Consider the following 23,022-nt stretch of genomic DNA (forward strand, 5'->3'; position numbering starts at 1 on the left):
TCACAAGAGTCTTAATACTGTATGACTTTTGCTTTTATAAAATAAGAAGTAGGTGTAGATAGTGTATCTTTCATGTAAAGGGTAGACATTAGCAGTTTTAAATTTGATAATAACACCATATCAAATTCCTTTCTTCCTGCATGAAGTGCCATGAAATGGGAAAGAGAAAGAACTATCACCTTCACAATTTAAAAACTGTACAAATAGATTCCTGTGTGAAGGTTGGAGGGAGATAGAATTAGACAGCCTGTCTTGCAGTGCAGAACACAGCAGAAGCTCCCATGTTATTGTCTGAGCTGGTAAATGGGCACAGTCCAGCACTGCACCTGCACATCGGCCAGCACAGCTCCCAGAGTCGTGTGTCAGCATCAGGCCTGACCAAGTAAGCTTTGCCTCTTAGACCTGAGCTGACTCCTGATTCTCAGCTGTCACATACAAAGCCAGAGTGGTGTCTGAGTCACACTGCCCTGTGCTGCTTGTGCAGAGCTGGATCAAGTGAATCTGCACCTGTTGTACTGTTGTATCCTGAATAATTTTTCATGGGGGACCCAAGAGGTCAGTTGTAGAGTTAGGACTTTGCCTTGGATGTGTCCACTGATAGCCTCAGTTTCAGTTCTAAATGCTGTGTACTCAAAGCCTTAATTTTATATTCAGTCTAAAGATTATTGTTTTGCTGTGCTTGTGAATAAATGGTATTAGACCACTGATTTGTTTGCAAGCAGTGAGCCGTCAGCAGGCAAGAATATTTCTAAAATTAAAACTGTCACAAGGGGGAAGCATTTGACTGTTTAGTAACTGAGGAGTCTTGACAAAATTCTGTATTTCAGCCTCCTTTGTTTTGATCTCTTTTTTCGCATGCTCTTCAGCCTTTAATTCTCTATTCTTTTTTGTCCTCATTCTCATTTTTCAAATATCCAGCCCTGTTTAAGATGTAAAGATGTCATGCAGTAATTTCTTAATTTTTATTTTTCTATTTTTTGTTTCACTCCTCTTGTTAATTTTCTCCATAATTTATTCCTTGTTTTTGTTTCCTTGATGCTGTAGCTGATCATGTGGCTGCCGATGGCACAGTTACAAATTTCTTTAACATTGTCTTGGACTCCTGTTTTCTTACACAAAGTTTCATAAATTGAGTAGGAGAAAAACAAATACTTACTTACTTCATAGTCTGCTGTTCTAAAAGCCAGTAGGTATTGGGCAAGGAAATGAGAAGTGTGAAGAAGCAGTGGGAATACTGTGCAGTTACCAGAAGGAGGAGCACAAAGGAAAGCTCTCTCTTTGCCTGCAGTGATTGTCTGAGAAAATGATAGTAGCAGATGTGTGGCTGCCATTCCAGTGAATATTCCTGCAAATGTTCCTAAAGAAGACCTTAGTAAAATTTAAAATTTGTACAAAATGTTTCTGAGGAAAAAATCTTCATGGCTTTAAAAGTTAGGTGGCTGTTCATGGTCCGACCTGCAGGTGGGTTTGTGAGACCGAACTATACTGTGGAACTTCAAAGCAAGCTCAGGTGAGAAATGAAATTAATGAGTACCCTGTCTTGAGTTGTGAGCTTGCAGACTTCTACTGCCTCTCTTTGTTTCCTAGGAATAAAAACCACTAGGTATCAGAGATGGCAGTCAGTTTAACAGCTATAATGGACAAAAAAGAGTAGATAACCATGTGTCTGATGCATGGAACCAAAACCACTTTCATGTGGTTCTTGCAGTAATTTCAGTTACAGTCAAGTCTTCATGATTTCAGTTTTGGGAGAGAGGACAATACATGTGTCTGTGTAAATACAAGATACCTAGATCCCACTTTAACTTCTTTGTGGTATTTCACCATCCTTTGTTTATGAATGCTTTTTCTTTAAAAGTGGTTAGTTTGGTTCTTTCATAACAAAATTGCTGCAATCATAGCAAACTATCATTTATGCTACAAAACTAATATGCAAATAAATAAATGATCACCTGCATGTGAATACTTAATCAGCATTTAAGTACCCCCATTCTTGGTTTAAGGATCAGGTTATAGATCTATTGGGATTTGTTAAATAGGGTTTTTCCCTTCAGATGTCAGTGCTGCCTTTTAGATTTCAATCTTCTATCTTTCAGTCTTCAATCTTCTGTCCTACCCATTTTGAAATAAACAAGCAGAAATACCAGGAAAGAGTTGCCTATCTACCAGCCTACCATTCTGGTTAGGTCTTTCTTGGACAGACTGAAATGCTAGGACTTTTATTGCCACAGTGCTCTCAGGAGAATGTTCTGCCAGTTTAAATGCATAATGCTGTTTTTCTGTTCCTCATTGTTCTTTCTGTTACTGTTTAACTGAGATTTCAGGAACCGGCATAGGTTGAATGTGTTTTTGTACTTACTTCATGTAATAAGGATAGGAAGTGTAACTTGCAGAAAATGCATTAGGCAAAAGGAAAAATCTGGTCCTCCCCTTATAAGAAGTTTTTAGTGATTGAATAATTCCAAATTAATTAGATTTTTAAAAAAAAATCTTGTCTACTCTCAGTAGTCATTTCCAAACAACTGATTTGGGATGAGGAAACACATTTACAACTGTAGTATTAGTTCTGTGTTTCTTCATAGATTTGTTGTAGGTTAAAGTTGTTCTTATATTTCCTCTGTCTTTCAGGGTACTTTTGATGATTACCTGGAGTTGTTCCTGCAGTTTGGCTATGTGAGTCTTTTCTCATGTGTTTATCCACTGGCAGCTGTTTTTGCAGTGTTAAACAACATCACAGAGATATATTCTGATGCCTTAAAGATGTGCAGAGTTTACAAGCGTCCATTTGCAGAACCCACAGCAAATATTGGTGTTTGGCAGGTAATTTTTATGGTTTGTTTTTTTTTTTCCTATTAATTTGTTTAAAAGAAGTTTCATCAACAGTATGAAAGCTTTGTGTTTGTCCCATGAGCCACTTTAAACTTCAGTAGGTACTTTGTTCTTTTCAATGCCCTGAAATATCAGCTATCCAACTATATATCCCAGTAATATTTTTTGGTGGGACTTTTGACCATGACTTTTCAGCTGCCTTGGAAAATAAAGCAAATATTTTCTTTAGTTCTTGTGTTGTATGTATTGTACTTGTGTTGCAACTTCAACAAATCAAAGCTTCCAGATACTCCCCAGTATTCTTTATAGCCAGTGTATTTTAGAAATGGTAACTTCTGATGCAATCTGAGAAGTGTGGAGCTCAGCAGCAGTTTCAAAAGAAATGCAAGAATGGGTAAGTAGTTGGATTCCTAAGCCAGGCTTGTGGCCTATGCACCCATGGTTACTGGTATTCAAGCTTACTAATTTGAAAATAACCTGGAACTGTGAGCAGGAGCTGGAACTTTCTGCACAGCCTGAACACTGCAGTCTATCTAAACAATTTCATGATAATAGTACTGGGTTAAGCATTTTCTGTCCTCAGTTGTTTGTCCATGCAATCATGCTGTCACCAGCTATTTTGGGGCCTGTGGAGTGTGCTGCATCAGTGAACTGATCCAGACCAGAATTTTCTGGAGTGACTAAGTTGCACCCAGAAACTTTAACATTCCATAATAGCAGTGCTTTGTAAGGGAGTGTGATAAGGTTGGGAGACCTTTCTAATGCATGATCCCTATTCTAGTTTTATTTAACAGATTTTCTAGTGCTATGTAATGGAGATAAAGGTCACAATGAGCTAATGGATTATTCAGTTTGGAGGGGTTGTAAATATTACCACATGAAGCAAGTGAGAGGTGAGAAATGAAATCCTTGAACTTCAAGTAAAACACACAGTAAAAACATGCAAACCAAGAATTCTGAGCAATGTTCATTAGACACATACATAGATAATAGTGAAGTGGACTGAGAGGTGAAGTCTTTTAATAATAAGTCATTAAAATGTATGAATTATAATCTGATTTGATTTTAACATGGGATGCACTTTCTCTGTCCAGATCTATGCTGCCAACATCTTAATGGCATAGCTGCATTGACCACTTGTGTAACCACCAGAAAAATCAGGCTGTGGTCATAAATCACAAGTATAGCTGCAGGTGTATTAATAGGTTTTTTTTTGCTAGAATAGTTTGTTTCAATCAAGGCAGTAGGCTGAAAAATTATTACTACAGTACAGTAATTTTGTTTTATGGTGTCATTTTTTAACTAGTAGCAGAAATTAATTTGCTTTGTAAATTAAAAATTATAACTAAATTTTCAACACATCCATTTCACGTGGGAAATAAGAGTATTTACTGAAAGATTTCTGTTAAAGGAATACTGGAATTATTTTATCAGGTGAACTGAGTCACTAGCTTCTTGTCAAGGAGAAAGTTATTTCTGCTAATTCATTGTGACAGTCACTACAATTCTGTGTCAGGCTTTCTCATTCCACACAGGACCTTGGAATAAGTAACCATTCTATTGCAAATGTAATTGTTAAGCTGTATTAATATTTTCAGACATTTTGTGGAAGCTCTGTAGGCAAGAGCTTCATAGACTTGTTATTGCATGTGTTTAAATGTAAATCTTTCAACAAATCTCAAGTGGTTGTGATTTAAAAAAGGTGTTCTGAACCATTCTTATCTTTTCATCTCAACATTCAGACAGAACTTCCAAAACCAATATTAGGACTACTAGTTCCTATTGGGATTTTGCAATTTTTCCTTTATCCTGAAATAAATTTGTTTAGAGGTACAATTGTAGGTGAGTGCTTACTCTTTCATGCATGCAGGTTACAACCTTGTTGTGGTCTTGTCAAGATGGTGAGTTTGGACTGCTTGCCAAACAAGTCCTATGCCACAGAATTCAATAGATGACAAAAAATAAGTTAAAGTAATGGGTCTTCTGAGGCTTTAATGAAGATAGAGGAATGCAGAGCAATTTGGGGACTAGTAAGTTAGAGGTAATGGCCATAACTATAAATATATTTGTGTTTTATTTCAGTTGGCCTTTGAAACTATGAGTGTTATATCAGTTGTTACTAATTGTATACTGATTGGAATGTCTCCAGAAGTGGATGCCCTTTTCCCAGACTCAAAAATGGACCTTGTTCTGACTGTGGCATTCGTAGAGGTAAGTCTGACTTCAAACAATGCATGTTGTAGCAAACAACACAAGCACTTTACCTCACAGCTTATATTAGAAGGAAGTTAAGATTTTCCTATCAGAGAAGTATTTCAAAGTCTTTCTTTTTTGATTTATTTCTCTTCTGTGTTTACATTTACTGTGAATGCTGTTGCCATACTTTCCCAAGCATTCCCAAGATACCATGCATTTGTTGCTTCATGTACTTCAAGTATTTAGTAGCGCTATTTCAAGAAGCAAAATAATCACATTTTTGTGAACTGTTTATTTCTTTACTTGGGTTATGACCCCAGCATATCTTAAAAGACTTCCTACATAATCTTTATGGATATATCCTGTAGGGCTTATCTGAAACAACTATGTGTCATGACTGTAAATATTTGTGATTGTAACAGCATTTGGGTTTAATCTTCTCCTAATTCCATGTAGTAAGCACATCAGTGTCATTCCTTTTCACACATGGAGGGATAACTGGGTATTTTACAGAACTGATATTGAAGGACTTTGCCCTTATAAATCTTTCCTTCGGGGCTTTCTAGTATTGCATTGCCTTGACTTTTACCATTATTCTATTTTAGCTTTAGAAACTGGATTACTTTTCTTACGGCAAAAGGTCTGGATTGTGTATATGTAATTACTAAAGTGCATCACCTTACAGAGATACATCAGGAGCATATATTTTCTTGTTGTTCTTTTTACAGATATTAAGTCTTATGCAATGAATCATCAGCTTGCTTTGAATTTCATTTTCCAAGCCTTAAGGTTTGCAGATTTAGCTGTAAATATGAATCATGTCAACTGAAGTTTGAGTCTACAGGCAGCATGATGCATTCTTGTATGATACATGTATGGACATTTGCATTAACCTCAGTGAGGTGTTCTAATATTAAACTAACTTAGGGAATCAGATGTAACAATATAGCTCATTACTGGAACATACCTAGAGAGGTGATATTGTGAAAACTGGCTGAGTAAATGTAAGCAGTATGGATTCCTGACAGCTTAGAAATGGGGCTGTTTTTGCCTTTGCTTGCTGTGTGTTACCCTTTTATCTGTTTAAATGTGAAGCTGATCTCTAGGCAGACCTCCTTGGTGTAGACTAAAGGAGAATAACAGCACTTTACTTGAAATTTAAATTCTGCTAATATGCAACCCTTTAGGGAATGGGAATTGCAGCATAATAATGAGGTAGCTCTTGGAACTCCTTAATATTATATCTCAAATTATCTATAAATACTGTGGAAAAGGAGATTCAGAAAACAAAAGGAAGAAAGTTTGGTGGGAGAAGGTAAATTAGTACTGAGGGGAGGAGAAGGGAAAATGTGATCTTATATAGAGAAACAACTTTGGTGAAGACCACCAATCTGTAATTAACATAGTATGAAAGGACTATTGAGGGCTAATGTTGGGTGAGCCAGAGGAAATGAAAAGATAATTTGATTAAAGAAAACTCAAGTATTCTCTATTCTGTTTAATTTAAAAAATGCTAAACAACCAAACAATAAAACAATATACCATAATGCATTGGTCAGAAAAGGTCTATTTAAAAAAGTTTTAATCAAAAGTATCCAGTAGGCTTGATGTTTTTAAATATGTTAGTCTGATTTTTTATTTTTTATTTTTGTGATTGTTTTTGTGTTATTACCAGCTATATATTTTCTGAGGAAACAGATGCAAAACCAACATGTGAGTCTTACAGTATGTTTCTGGAGCATTACAAGCCATGTGAATTCTTTGAAATGTTGTTGGTTGGTTATAAACAGTTCCAAAACTACTCAGTGTGAAATATAAAACTTTCACAGTCTCCGTAAAGGCGCTCTTTCAGTAAATTTTAAAAAGTATTTGACAACTTCACAGTTGTAGGACTAGGGGTTTTTTTTGGTTTATTTGTTGTAGTTTTTTAAAGAGACGGAGAATAGCTCAGGTCATACAATATTGCAAAAAGCTTTGTAACACGAATTTTGAACTTTCTAGAGTCCAAGAGTTCTCCTAAGTGAAACACATTATACAGAAATTTAATTTAAAAAAAATATGAAAATGAACACAGCAAACATAAGTTTTATTTCTGTTCAAAATGGTTTCAGTTGTGTTGACCGTTAAATGTTCCTATGTTACATGTTACAGAAATTTTTTAATCAGAGGTTCTGTACATATTTCAGGTTAAAACATTGATTACAAAAGGTTCAAAGAGGAGGATTACAGGATGCTATGGAGCTATGAACAGCAGCAGTATAGATTTATGTCTTTTTCAGGAGATGGGGATGTTTTTGCTTTTGCTTCCTGTGTATTTACTCCCATCTTATCTGTTACACTGGGACTTTCTTTTTATCTGGTGCGTGATGAAACAGATCAGGGAAGTGATGTGGGAGAAGATGTCTGACCCAGTTCACTAGGGAGCAGGGCAGGAGCAGTGGTGTGTGGGAGACATGCAGTAGTGCTGTGGCAGGTTTGTGCTGGATTAAATTTGTAGGACTTCTGCACCACTGAGCCCTTCTACTTTTAGGTATCACTTAATCTACAAGAAAGATCTCTGAACTATGAAAGGAGCACAAATCTCATGTATTGGCAGTATTCCCATGCACCTTTACTCTATTTATTAATGAATAAGCTCTGCATTTCAGTTGTACAGAAATATTCAGGAACAGAATATATTACATGAAACTTCTAGGACAAACCTGATGCATCTAAAGTGCATCAATGCCAGGGTAGACAAAAATTCAGATGTGTCAGTGTTGATAGAAAAGTGTTTTAGATCACCTAGGAGAGATTCAAAAAAATATGATACAGTTGAGTTATTTTATTTTCTGATGTTTGCTGCAGGTAAAGATGAGAACTTTACTGTGTGTTTACGCTATTTTGACAGCATCTTGGCAGGCAGTTTGAAAATGTTAAGAGAGAAATTTCTTTGAGTTGGCTATGTGTATTTTCACATGTACTGTTGATGGGGTAACCTACTTAAATCGTAGCTGTCTTTAAGTATTTTAATCAGTTTTTAGTAACTGAGACTCCAGTTGAGTATTTGGATATCTGTTTGATGCAAAACCAAACAGAAAAGCACTGTTGCTGTCAAAGCCAAGCACAGGTATTAGTGATGTCCTGATTTTTATTTTTTTTTCTTCCAAAAAATGGTAGTGCTTTTTAATAATAATACTAATACTCTTCAAAGGGAAACAGTTTATATGGCAACATTTAACACCACCCACTACTGAAGTAACAAAGAACTGTATGTGATATTCTTGTAAGCATTCTGTACCCAGCCCCTACTGATTTATGCAAAATATTTTTTTTTCCATTAACAACTCTTAACTCTGATGTCTGCATTTTTGGTGGGAATATGTATTCTTTGAGCAAAGTAAATGTTAACTAGAATACTACAGAATAAAATATTACCAATTTCAAAATAATGGCAAGCATTAAAATAATAAAAGATAGTAATATTTTTTAAAGTATTAAACCAGTGATTTTTTTTTTTGAACAGTTGACCTATTTTCATCAATTCAACATCTGCTTCCATGGCAACATGATTTGAACCAGGAGCAGAATGATGAAACTCCCCTCTTTTACTTATGGATGGATGCTGACTGCAGCCAGTGCTGTTTTCAAACAAAAAGAAGTAGCTGAATGTCCTTAAAGCAGGAAACAGTAAATCTTTATTTTAAACAAATTTTAAAATAGTTGTATCACATTGTGTGTTTAGTTATTCAGTCTTCACCATAGACACATAATTCTGGTGTGAATTCAGGTGCAAAGTAGGACATTCCAAGCACACGTCTGTGCTTGTGTGAAACTGTTCCAAATCACTTCTGACTGCCTACACTGATTTAAACCACAAAAAAAGGAAATAACTCTGAAGTAACTTCTGCATAGTTAGGGAAGTAGGTTAAAACAAATGTAACCTTAATTCTGCAGTCCTTTTAAAAAATTTTCTTGGATAAATGGTTGACAAAGAGCTTTGTTCCTGATGACTGTTTCTTTTTTATGTGGACTTTGATAAATTTAAGGAACACTAATTAAATCAGTCTTGGGACTACTCTCAGAGTTGAGTTCAAGAAATCAGTTCTATGTACTACTCTTAAGCAGTGATTTTTGCTTTTAATAGTACATTAGTAGTGGTGTTTTGAAGCAGTAGCTGTGAAGTACAGCTCCTCATGAATGTGTTCTAGCCTCCAAAAGCAACTTGTGTATCCAGCCCTGAAGTGCAGTAAACTAATGGAAAGCTTTTTTGCAGAAGTGCACTTAGCCTGGATATTCTACGTCACATGAGGTATTTGGGAATTAGCTTGGGAATACTAAGCAGTAATGAAGGTCCTTCTTTATAATGGTAATATAAAATCTGACATTACAGTCTAGAAACATGATTTTTGAGAAGAATGTAGATTAGATAGATGAAGTAGAGGACCTTTGCACAGGGACATGGGTGGTGTATTTGTAGTAAACATGGCTTAAACAGTTGGTCTGTGTTGATTTAATTTCATGGTGTCCTCATAAGGACATAGAGCTCTTCATGAGCTTCATAGAAAAACCTGTATTGAAAAGTCAGTTCTGTAAGAAGTGTGGAGTGGAATAAAGGAAGTAGTTCTTTCTTAAGCTTTGGTTTCTCTGGGTGAGAAGGAGCTGATGAACCATTTATAAAAGGCTGGAAAACAGGAATCATAGTGTGTCAATAAAGCTGATCAAAAATCCAAGTGATTGAGAGTTGCCTGGTATACAGCTTTTCTTTAGAATTCCATTTTATTAAGTGTATTTTTCCATCAAAGGCCTCCTGGTGTAGAACTAGAAGCTCCTTGAGCTTCTACTGAGCAGTGTTGATGTAGTAGTCCTAACACTCAGTCAGCTCAACAGTAACCTTGACAGTTGTTTCTGAAATGATGTGCTAGAGAAACTGGGGAAAAAAACAACTACTAGAGCCAAGCAGTTTGAATTCCAGTAGATGACAAGGTATGTATCATTTAGTTCTAGGCATCAGCATTCTTTGCAGTCTTCACAAATTTGAAAATAAGTAAACATTGGATCCTGCATGCAGTTGAAGGTATTTTGAATCTGCTTTCTGGGCAGAAGCAATTCTAGGTGAATTGAGTCAAAATGTATTTTTTCCTTTACAATTTCCTTTAAAACTTCTCAAATATTTTGCAGCAGATTTCAGTGCAATCTATTTTCTCCAGTTAAAGCTGGGTAATTTTAGTTTTTACAAAGCAGTTCTAGTGGAATTATTTCCTGGCAGTAATGTACACAACTCCATTCTGGCCAGGTGGAAGTGGGGCATGGTCCTGCCTGGTACAGCATTCTGTATGTGTGGAGCAAATAGCTTTGTTCATGTAAAACTCATGGGTTTTACATGCTAAATATACATAAATGTAAGGGACAACTTTAGTAGGAAAGGAACTGGCAAAAAATTGTAGAAAAATAGGCTGCATCAGCATACACACAAATATAAATCATTTGACACTAATGGAGTTACAGAAGTGCAAAGGTTGAAGCACAACAGCTGTGCATAAAGTGGTATTTTTGCTAAATTATTTCTGTGTTATTGCCAGATACTAATGTAGCATATAGGAGCTGCAGAGTTTAAGATATAAAGAGCAGAGTAGGTGAAAGGGACTTCTGGAGATTATTTGCCCAAACCTTCTGCTGAATGCAGGACCCTGGATTAAGTTCTCAATGTCCTTATCTTGATAAAGTAAGACTTGAACATTATTGGTGAGGGAAAGTCAACCACTTCTCTGGGCAGCCTGGTCCACTGTTGAATTGTTCTCATGGCAAATAATAGGGTTTTTTCTTATGGGAAGAAAAAAATTTCTCTGGTGCAGCTTAGTAGCTCATGACCTCTTGTTCTTTCACTGTGCATCTTCATGAAGAGGGTAGCTCTGTGTTCTTGAAAACTACCTATTAAGCACTGGAAAAATGTGATTAGATCTTACTTGCCCTCCCAAACCTTCTCTTATCTAAGTGTAACAAACTGAGTTTCTTCAACCTGTGTTCGTATGTCAGGTTTTTCAACCCTTTACATGGCTCTCCAGTGGGCCCCCTCCAAGTTTTCTGTCTCTGCTTTCCAAGTTGTCAGTGCCACTTTAAAAAAAGTGCTTTTAATTCATGCTTATCCCCTTGTGTCTTTCTGCTAATTGCAATGTGTATTCTTTCTTTGTCTTCAACATATTTACTCTTTAATCAGAGAAAAAACTTCCTCAGAGTGTTAGGCGACTCTTAACTTTCTTACTGCTGAGAATTTTTTGGCAGCAGTCTTGAAGTATCTTTCCATGTGTTAATTCTTTTTTGTGGTAATGTGTTTTTTCCATACTGACATGCATGTGTATATACTACACTTATAACCTGACTAGATTGTCAGTTTTCAGATATAACTGTAAGGTAGAGGACTTAGTGGCAAATATTTGATGTGTGGTTTCAATTTCTTCCTAATAGTTAAATGTATAGGCAAAAATATTTCATTGTTTACTTATAATGAGCAAATATTAATGGGGGGGTTAAATATAAATCTGTTTTTCAAAAATGTTTTGTGGTAAGGTGCAAACCTTACTGACAGCTTTATGGTTCATTTTTTGGAAAACACTTGGTAATTTAATTAATCAAGTATTTTATTTCAGTGAAACAGATATCCTAGCTGAGACCTATCTATGCTTGCATGTGGTAAAAATGGGAAAACATAGGAAAATGGAAAAATGCACAAATTGTGTAATTATTTGGTTCATTGCTGTATACATGCATAAAATAATTCTGCAGCATTACTGATGCTGAATATTAAAAAAGGTTAATGCAAAGTACTAGTGATTTCAATTAGCATAATGTTCTGTTCTAGAATACCTCTACCTCAGCTGTGAACATTTACTTAATATATATACGCATAGGAAATCATATCTAAAAGCCCTCTTTTAAAAATCTAATATGTATGTTTTTAGTTTTAATACAATACAAAATAGTAATTTGAATTTTCTATTCTTTCCTAGACAGGTAAGCCACTGCAGTTTGGTTTATTCCTAGAACTGAAATTGTGAGACATAAAAATAGTTCAATATTTTAACTTCAAACTGAAAACTCTGGCAGAAATTTCCAGTAGTTGCTCAATAGCCTAAAGACTTATATAAAGACTATATCTAAAGACTTAACAAATTCTACTGGTTCTTTATTTTACTGCTTGGCAGCATTTTAAGAGTAAAAATGAACTCAAATGTCAGTGCATTTAATATTCATATTACTTTGCAAAAGATTCTTGAAATCGTAGGTTTAGTTTTAATGTAAAGTGAAGAAATATTTCAGATAAGTTATTCTTCTGAGTTACAGCAACAGATTGTTCTCAGGTTTTTTTTTACTCACTTTTCAGATGTGGGGAAAGATTCATGGATTTATCTGTATAAAATTTTATAAATGCTGGCTGCTTCAAGGAGTCTACTGGAACCATATCAATGAGGTTAAAAAAAGTCCCAGTTTTGCTGGTTGTACATTACTACAGATTATATTTATTTACAAAATCAAAATTTATCATAGATCTTTTTATTGCCATCTACTGGTTCTTTTGAGATATTCATTCTGATTTATTGTTCATTTTTTGATCACTGAATAATAAAGCTTAATGCCAAAAGTGTGTCAGAATGAAAACAAACACTAAGAAATTCAAAGATCTAAGTAAGTTGTTCCATAGCTTTCTGTTAGTATAGAAATTAAAATGCACGTTAACATGTCTGCTTAAATAGTCGAATGGATTCTTGAAAGTCTCAGAGGTTAAAACAGTATTTTCTCATTTTCCTATTGGTGAGTAATTTTCATTTGTTCTTCCTTATTTTCTGTTTTTTACTCAAACCCTTTCATTTTCAGGTCCTCAATTTGCTATATTAGAAATTGAAAAATAATCACACAGACGAATGACATGTGCTCTCTTCAAACTATGTAAAAACACTGAAATGTGTTAAATATATGGGCTTATATAGTAGTGTGTAGGACACCAAGAAACCAAAGTACTGCATCAGGGTTTTCAACCCTGATTGCTGGAATACATTGATGTATTTTACTGCTGTGTCTGCTCCAGCTGGAGCATTTAATGTTCATTCCTTGCTGACACAATTCAGAAAGTGATCTTTATCTTTAAAGAAGACAGCATGCAAAGGAGGCTGGGCTAGATCAGATCAGGGGTCTTTACAGGCCAGGATCCTTTCTGCAGCAGAGGCCAAGGGAAGAGTAAAGTAGTACAGCCAAATATGTAGTCATGCTCTTTCAAAATTAATTCCCAGAATCTGGTGATTTGCAGTATAACCTGTCTAATAACTGAAAATGATCTGGCTAGAGTTGCCTGAGAAAGTGTACAATGCTTTTATACAATGATGTGCCTACTTTTTCAAAGTAATTTGAATTATACTCTAGTAAAATGTGACTTAAGCAACTAACGTTGATATACTTTTGGCATCATAAGTAATTACCGTATGTATTGGTTCTACTCTGGATTTTCATAGGCTTTCTCTGTGCTTTTTTTTCAATTGTCTTTTCTGTCTGTGAAGCATTTTTAATTCTTAAGTTGGATCCTGCCAGTGTGTTTGTGACACTGTAGTGAGTGTTAAGAGCACAGGATGCCTTTTCATTGTGAAAAAACCTTGGAGGTGTCTTAGTAGAAACAATGATAGCAAAAAGGGAATAATCTCTTCTTGCTGTCAGCTGGGTAGTGGTAGGAACAGGGAGGCACAAATGTATCAGGTCCTAGTTAGCTAAAAGATCTGAACTTTCCAGAAGGGTTGTGTTCCTTCAGTAAGAATCAGAAATGGATGTGTCTGAGATGGTGCCATTCCTCCTGAATTACCTTTATCTGGTAGATACTGCCAGATTACTGTCTTATTAGGAAGGCTGGGTGGGGGAGATACTTTAGGAAGAGAGCACATTTCTTAACTATGCTAATAAGTGCTTCAGAAGTGTCAGCCTGGAAGAACAGCAGGAGAAGAGAGAGTAAGAATATTTTTTCCTGTTTCTTCTGGGATTGTGCAAGGATGCCAGAATGAAAAAACTTCAAAGGGAGGATGAATAGAGAACAGATCTTTGCAGACAATTACAAGACATTTAAAAAAACTGTATAAGAGTCAGACTTTCAGATCTCTTTAAAACCCACTTAGTTTAATATTTTCCACAAAGAAGTTTCCTTTAATGTGTAAATATTTCCAGCTCAAGCCTGAATGTGCTGAATACACTTCCTTGCTGGCATTTGGAACTTGAACGTCCAGACAAAAGCCAAGTTAATACCTATTAATATTAATTGTTTACTTTCCACTTGATTAGGATTAGTAATTGTTTAATGACAAGACAGAGTATGAACATTCAAAGCCTTCTTGCTTCATAACCATTTCAAGACTGGCTTAGCATTTCATGAAGCTGAATTGTTTTGTTTTGTAAATAATGTATTAGTTTATTCTTTTAAATTATTTAAATAATTCTCTGCAAATGTGCTACACGTAGCTGCCAGCACAAGACTGAAAAAAGGCTTTTCCTAGCAATCTGTGTATAGGTAGAGCTATAGGGGTCCAGTGTATATCCATTTATCTCTGATGCAGTTTGCAGCATCAACTTGGTATTGTTCTTACTAGGAGTGTTCCTTTTTTAGGGAATGCAATGTTTTTTCTGTCTCCAGGAGAAGTTTTTTACGATTTCTTTGTCTAATGTGGTATGTTTTGGTTGGCTTGGTTTTTTTTTTTGAACTGTATGCAGCATTGGACAAGAAATATACTTTGTCATTTGTATTCTCTGATTATTAAGAGTGAAGATGAGTGGCTCTGAGCAGGTAGGCAGAAAATGTGGGGTTTGCACCTGCATCTGGAAAAGACATGGAGAGTAGGACATCAGTAAAACTGACTATAAATAGCAGGAGAAAGACAGTCAAATGCATTGGAGCCTCTGTATTGTTGATTAGATATAAACACCTCTTTACAGAGTCTTAATAATGTAGTATTGTTGCTCACATGTTTCCTAGTTAGAAAATTGCAGAACAATTTACCTTTCTTTTGCTCAAATTCTTTGCAGTTACTTCCAACATTCTGGTTAAACCTTCTGGATCAACTTTGGTAATCACGTTGTTGACTTTTTTACATACCTACTCAGTGTTGTAAACATAATTAGTCATTTATTGGAAGCTTGCAGCATGATTTCTATGGTCTTTTATTTAAAATGACTGAAATTTGTTGCTATAGTTTTTACCCTCCTAACACTTTTTTTAAAAAGCTCTGAAGCATCATGTGCTCTGTGAAATCTGGATTGATGAAAAAACCCTGTTTTTTCCATTTGCTTTGTTTTGTTTTTTAAATGCCACCTGACATACTTAAATGAAAACTGATTTTGGAACTCAAATTATGGAAGAAAATGCAGTACTGGAAAGGCTGTAGCAGAGTTTGTTGGGGGTTTTTAATAGTTTTTCTGAAAACATTTTATTAAATGCAGGCTGAAGATGGTCATGAGTCATGCTGGAAAGTAAATGTCAAAAGAGCTTGGGCTTAATTACTTAATTTGTGCACTGAATTTTTATCTTACAGTGGAATAAAGTGTTAATCCAAATTTTCACTCTTCTGATCAGAAGAAATTAGTGGAATGATATGTAATTTTCAAAAGGATTTTTCATTTATTGTGGCAATGTGGAAGCTGTGAGGTGTGTCCTGCTTTTTTCATGCCTTGAACAGTACTTTTGAAGTCAAGGGAAATTCCTCATGCTTGCCTATAATCAGCTAAATCTCTACAATGAATTACACAAAGGAGATACAGATAGATGCTGCTGAGAATTCATAAACCATAATGTGTTTGATCAAGGTTAGTTTTAGTCAGAGGATTTGTTGTATAATGAAAAGTGTGAGTGTATGTGCCTGGTATAGGGATTATGGATAAACCAATGTCAAATATTAGGCTATCTTTTATTAAACTTGCAATATAGTTTGTGATACTGCAGTTAATCTGCATCTCAACATGTTTTGTATTTTTTCAGAAGTTCATAACCACTGAAAAATCTTGAGACAAACTTGTTTTAGAGTTCACTGAAATGAGAATAAACAGTTTATTGCAGGAAATGTTTAGATTTTTACTCTTATAGCTTAGCAAATAAAGTTATTGAACTGAAATACTTGTTTACTTCTAGCTTCAAAGAGGCTTTGTTTAAGAAAAAAGATGATGTATCAAGAGTGGTTTGTAACAGACAAATTATTAATGCATCTTGAATTATAGTATATTGAAAACACCTGGAAGTATTAGTCCCTGCTAGCATTGGTTCCATTTTGCAGTCCTGCTTCGCTTGCTGTGTAATTTGAAGAATTGCAGGACAAAGCAGAAGAAATGTGATGGGTGTTAGTGTGACATCTTCCCAGTGGTCTTGATGCCAGTTTAACAAAATAATTCTGTAGTAAGTGTATTACATTATTTTAAAAAACATAAAATGTATATATAGGCATGATTTGAGGGTGATCTCCTTACATGTGAATCAGGAGTCCCCAAAACAGATTAGACACTATTCCTGTCAGTCTTCCTGTTTCTGTTTCACTCCCTGTAGTTAGAGTAGACTGTAATGACTTCTAAATTCTGACTGCAGCCTGTCCTTTAAGAGTCAAAAGCACAGCTGGTAGTGAGAATGGCATGTAGCCATATTCCTCCCCAAGGAGACAGCAGGTGGAAAAGGGATACTGGTACCATTATGCTAATAGCTTCATGAACTGGTCTTCTGTAAACTTGGAAGGTCCTGTCACAGCCAAATAAAACTGACTCCGAGTATGTCAGCAGGAATGAGTGGATCTGCCTCTCTAGGATTTCTAGTTATTTTGGTGCTTATCTTGGGAGCTACATGTAGCACAAAACATACTGGTAATTTCCTCAGTAGTAGTGAGACTGCAATTCTTTGCCAGCTGGATGGATTGGTGTGGCTGGAATTGTAAGTTCTGAATTTGCTGAGTATGGGTAGAGCCTTGTGTCATTTTGTTGTTCTGTTTTTATGAGTCTTGCAAGCTGATCGGGCTTTCCAAGCACCCTCAGGTTCTGTGATGGTTACACTAAGACCTCAACTAGCCAGAGAAGTTAACAGTAATGCTGAAGAAGAAATATTAAGAGGGCATCTCCTCATATGGATGCTCTGTTACAGTATTTAAATAATTTTATTCTGGTATAAATCTTTAAAATGAGAAGTTCAAAATGCACTGAGTTTTCAGCCTGTTTTTCATCTCCCCTCCCTTCATAACTGTTCCTGAAGGTGGGGTGAACAACTTGCTCTTCCTACCCACCCTCCATTTACATTAAACTCTGAGGCTGATGGTATCTATAGTTACATAGTTTAAATACAAAATAATTTCTGCAGCAAGGGATCAAAAGCTGTGTGTTGTAAAATGTCTTCTGAAGCTAAAATGTAGGAGTATAAACAGCTGTATGATATATTTCTCAAATTTTAGCTAGGGAAGCTAAATGTAAGAATCACCTTTCTATCAGAAATTGAACAAAAAGGAGGAGGGAATCCAGTTTCCTTTGCAATGTCCCATTGCATTAATAATGGCACCTTCATCTTGCTTTGCTCTGCTTCCCTCTGAAGACGTCTGAGCTGCAGAGATCTAGCGAGTGATAGGATATAGTATCGGAGGCCATAGAAAGAGACAGATGCTTCTTTTTGTCCCACAGAGTAATTGTGGCTGATATGTTAAAAAGCAAAAAAAGCTGTATTGTGGATTCCTTTAAAAGTTTGGGGGAAGATTTAAAACTTCATTGACTCTGTTTCAAACAAAAGATGCCTCCAATCTTGTCACTTTCTCTTAGTGCATGGCCTCAAGACACTGCCCTGGTACAATTATACTGATGGATTCTGCTGGTACGAAAGTGTCCTTATGCATGAGTATGATGCATTGTATAACACAATGTTAGCATAAAATTTTGGCAAAAAGTCAAGATTTACAGATAAATTCATGTTAGAGTCCTTAGGTTGATTGCCATCTGTAGCTATAAAGTGCACTTTTGCCATTGGTATCTTTCTAATGTGCTTTGTATTACAGAATTTAGCTACATTTGGAAAACCAGTGTCAAAACCATTCAGGGCCCGATAGGGTTACCTAGTGTTTCAGTGAGTAACTCAGAAAAAGCTTCACTTTGTCAGGAAAGGGCTCAGGTGTGCATCATTCTTCCTCTGCTCCTGTTTACCCCATTTGTCATCAGGAGAAATCAGTCTGGCTGATTGGGGAATGAAGATTCAAAGTGTTTTGTAGACCTTGCCTTAAGTTCAGTTTATCTAACTTTTCTTCGCCTGCTCTGAACCACAATCATGCAATTTTGACCAGACCCTCAAAATGTGAGATTGCTGACATGAGGGCTTTGAGTCTTGCAAAGTAACCTATTTCTGAGCTTTCTCTTCTTGTGATTCAAGAATTTTTAACCAAAATCTCCCAAGTACAAGTTAAACTGGTTAATACTTTTAGTGTAAAAAAGTATTTAGTCACTGTTCCTTTCATGATCACTTTCCAACTGCTGTTTTCTGAATCACATGAATTTATGTCTTTAAACTTTTTCTCACAGGTCAGTTATTTCAAAATACTTCATTTTGTTCTCACCAGGGTTGTCTCTACTTTTAAAATGATGATACGTGAAACAAGCTATAAGTGCACATTTCTGGGTATAAAAAAGGTTCAGGTACATCCCATGTTGTATGTGATGCTCTTTCTAGCATGTCAAATGTTTTTTTGTCTTTTCTGCAGTAGCCTTGTACTGAATATTTCTTTTTTTTTTCTGAATTAGTACTACACTTCTTTTATTAGGACTGTTTCTTCAGTTTTTCTCTTCAGTAGGACTCTCAGTTTTTCAGGATTGCTGAATTCTATTCATGCTCATCAGAACACTTGGATTTCTCCTTGCTTGATATCATATATGCAGTTCTTAAGCAAATTTTTCTGTTCAATCACTAAATCCGTCAGTGAAACTCTTGAAGTGGAATCTGATTCATTGCAGAGCTTTGTAGGCCCCCACAGAACAGACTTTCCAGCCTGATAATTGCCAGCAGTTACTGTTGGAGGGCATTTTTCTTCCAGTCATTTGTGTGCTTTCCTATTCAGTTGATTTAGAGTGCTTTGAAAGTGATACAACTACTATCAATGTTGTCAGAGTAGTCACATTCACTTTTATTGTTGCTTCTGAACCTGCATTTCAAGTTTATGCATTTTTGCTCTATAGTTTCATTTGTGAATGGTTTTTCAAGGAATTTCAGAAATATATATTAATACTGAGTTTCTAGCTGTCAAATTGCAACAGAACATGTGATTCATCCTCTGACAGTGTTCTCTGAATTATAACCATTTATTGTTATATCAGGGCATGATAGGCAGAAATCACACAAGAAAGGTTTATGGATGTCAAAAAATTAATTTTTTGTTGTGTTGATAGAGTTTTGTTGGCACTTGCATTTCCAAAGAAGTCTTCCATATGAATTCTACCTGGTAGGCTGCAGGCTTGTCAAGTGAGAAAAGATAGGGGTCTGTTCTGTGAACTCATGATGTGCCATGGTTCCCTGAGCTCACCTCTACTCAGAGCAGAAAGGGGGTCTGAGGTGTTCTTAAGCAGGCAGTGGTTTGTGGAAGGTGATCAGTCACCTCTCCTGGCAGAGTCTCCTTCATTATCCCTGCAGTGAGGTTGCAAACACACCATGATACTGTCACTGAGCTCTTGAGTTATTAAAAACATAGTGCAAGCTCTGATTTGGCCAAACACATAATTCTGTTTCATTAGTTCTGCTGCATATGTGGAAATATGTGCCAGTACAGAATCACTCTCCCTTTAGACCCCTTTTCATGTAACAACAATTTGTTTTATTGCTGTGTTAGAGGAGAAGTATATCGATGGGAGGTTTATGCCCATGCTTGCTAATATAACTGTTTTATTTTAAAACTAGATAGCATGTTAGTCTTCTGTTATGAAATGTTAGCATAATATTTAGGAATTTTTGACAGTTGTAAGTCTGGCAGTGTGTGAAGTTGAGTTGCTTCAGATAAATTATCTGATGCCTTGGCAATGCTTGGCTAGTTATAATGCAAATCACTGCCACAAACATGGTCAGTGTTGGTGGTGGTTTCTGTTATCAGGTCACTGACTAGTATTTAGAACTAGAATAAATATTCTTGGGGAAGGGTAAGGAAATACAGTAGCTTAGAATGAAAAGAACACAAGCATTCATTCATGATTTTGGGAATCAAAGGGCTTAATTAAGTGCTAGTGTGTGGTGGAGTTCATTATCTCTGTATTGGCATACTTCTAAATCATAAAATCCGTAGAGTTCTATGACATTATGCTAAATTTGTTCTGTACCTTTGACAGTTCTATTCTGTGATGATAATTATGTTTTTATCTCTGGATTCAATAACAAAGCCTCCACTCCTCCCCAAGATGAAGTTTGTCATCTTCAATGAATAGCTTTCAAAAGAGGTTGTAGATGGACTATTAGTGGCTCACCTTTAGTTAGGAGGGATTATGAGTGTAATATTTGTATCCTAGAGAAAGGGTGTGCAGAAACTCTGAGTATGGTGGATCTCACAGTTATTTTACCACTAGAGGGCTTATTTGTATAGCAGTGAAGATTGTTCTGGAGAAGGGTGCCTTGAGACAACTTTCTGATGCTTCATACGGTCCAAGAAAAACAGATGGAAGTGTGACGTCCAGGGGATGGATATCAGACTACAAAGTCAAGAATATAATGAACTAGCTAGTTCTTCTAAACTCAGAAAATGAAATAAGAGATGGTATCTCAATCTAAAAGTAAACATAGAGGCTGATTAGAAGGAAGAATAAACTGGAGAAAATAAATTCAAATATCCTGTCAAATTGTGTGTTGCTCATTTGACTTCAGCTTAAAGCACCTCTTTGACAGAGCTATGCATTTTTTTGACATCAGTTGCATTGTCTTTGTTTCTACTTTTCTTTTTGATTTTCATCCCAGCTGAACATTTGTTCAGTTTTGCAGTCCACGCTAGCGTGCGTATTTCCTTGGGAATCTGCTTAGTACGGAATGTGCCTGATTCACAGTGCCAATGAGAATCCCAGTACAAGTGTCCTCTCTTTCCTTTTCATAAAGCATGAGTTGTAATAGCAGAATATAACATCTCTTTTGGCACTTTCCAAGAGTCTCTCTTTTGTTTTGAAACATTGCTTGGCAGTTGCTTGGCTTGTCAGTACAGAATCTGTGGAGACAGCTTTCCCAAAAACTGCCACTAGCTTTGGATTTTTGCCTGCATATGCACTTAAATTAATTTTTGCAAAACTGGAGTTCTTGGTCTGAGTCTCTCTTCTTTTGTTTAGATACTGCACATTCTATTTAATGATTCTTGAAATGTGCAGTTGTCATTCTGACTTTTATGTCTGTCATTAGATAGTATGGAATCCCTAATAAAGACAGTGCAGCTTCATATTTTCTCAGTAATTGCTAGATAAACTGTGGAGGTTTTTTTAAAATGTTTTAATTTTAAAATTTTTTTAAAAAATAAAACGTACATACAATTTGTCAACAAAACAGTTTATCATCTATTGGAGCTCTTGCTGGTGCTGGTAGGAGTTACCCAATGGAGAGTTCAAAGGAAAATTTAACAGATTAAATTAAATTTTACTTAAAAAAATAATTAAGGCAGAATTTTGTATTTTGAAACACGTACACAAAAAAGAGTAGATGTCTAGTTTTTATGTCCATCTTGTTCACTGATGTTTCCTTTCCTGAAAAAAATCTCTTTGGAAGTCTGATGTTCAACATCACTACAAAACTGTATTTCTGTGCAGATAATGCTTTTCTATTGGTGTAGTGGTTTGGTATTACAATGCTGTGACAGAACAAGTGGTGGCATGTATCGCGTTTCCGCTCCAGCTTGGCTCGGAATAGTTGTAAATAGATTTGTTGTTTTTTTTTTATTTTTCCTCTTCCTGTTCCCCAACTGTTTTCAAAATCTGTAGACAACAGTGACTTCTCTCATAAGTATCCCTGACAGCTGTAAGACCCAGATGCCAAGTTCTGGCTCACAAGCCTTGACCTGCTTTTGGGCTTCTTTTCTGATCTTTTGGCTGGCTCCTCTGCTTGTTGCTGGGGCAGCTGCAGAATCGTCTCTGGAGCTGATCAATGCAAGACTGGCTCATTCAGAATGTGATTCACTGTTGTTGATGCCACTTCTCTTAGACTTAGCTCAGGGAGAATTGTGTTTATGTTTTTGATATATTCCAAGAGCAAGAGTTCTTAAAATTCTGAAATTACTGTGATTCCAAATACTGATTTTTAAATTTTCTGGCTGTACATAGAAAATTTAGTTCTGCTTTTCTTAGAAGGAAAAGGAGTCTGAATATTAGTGCAAGGCATAGAGAACAGTAATCCTCCATCTCTCCGTGATTTTGTTGGCACTACCTTTCTGCATAAAAAGAGTGACAGTATTTTAATTGTATGAAATATTTCAGTGTCTTTGTAAAGAGCAAGTTTGTCTGAGACGTGTTTAAAATGTCTTAAAAGGAATTTGCTTATAATTTGAAGGCCAGAATATATTGAATGTGTGTTACCTATTCATGGATTCAGTATCAGTAGCTATGCATAAAGCGTGGTTTTTATGCATAATCTGGTTTAGAAGAGGCTCAGTAGATTATTAGAGGGAAGAGGAGAAGCAAATGTGTCAATACAGGATGCAGGGCCAGGTGGTATGTCTAAACCTTGTTTTAGACAACTGAAATTTATGAAAAGGAAACAATTGAATTTGGGGTTTTTTAATATCAGCAAAAAGTGAAGTTTTAGTGCCTAACAGAACTATTGAAATTTAGTATCATTGAAGTTGATCTTAGAATAAGAAAATACAAGTAAATGACCCTTGACATTGGAGGTGAAGCACTATCTGTGTCCTTAGAAAAACTAAAAAGCAGGACCAAAATCAACCCTTCAATGAGGATTACATGGTTGCATATTGGCAGTGTGTGCAGGGTTTTAAGAAAAGCTGCTGTAACTAGATAAACATATGGAGAAGTTATCTCAAT

General features: G+C 35.8%; 1 protein-coding gene across 5 annotated transcripts in view; it reads left to right on the forward strand.

The window, feature by feature from the left end:
- ANO10 (anoctamin 10) overlaps positions 1 to 23,022 on the forward strand; it is a 120,987-nt gene that overhangs the window by 16,154 nt on the left and 81,811 nt on the right. For all 5 annotated transcript variants that reach the window (XM_033511916.1, XM_015618239.2, XM_015618237.3 and 2 more), the window contains exons 10-11: positions 2,629 to 2,820; positions 4,912 to 5,040. In XM_033511916.1, the coding sequence (XP_033367807.1) occupies positions 2,629 to 2,820; positions 4,912 to 5,040 (321 nt within the window). The remainder of the gene's footprint in view (positions 1 to 2,628; positions 2,821 to 4,911; positions 5,041 to 23,022) is intronic.

Source organism: Parus major, chromosome 2 (genome assembly GCF_001522545.3).
Source record: "Parus major isolate Abel chromosome 2, Parus_major1.1, whole genome shotgun sequence".
Lineage (NCBI taxonomy): Eukaryota > Metazoa > Chordata > Aves > Passeriformes > Paridae > Parus > Parus major.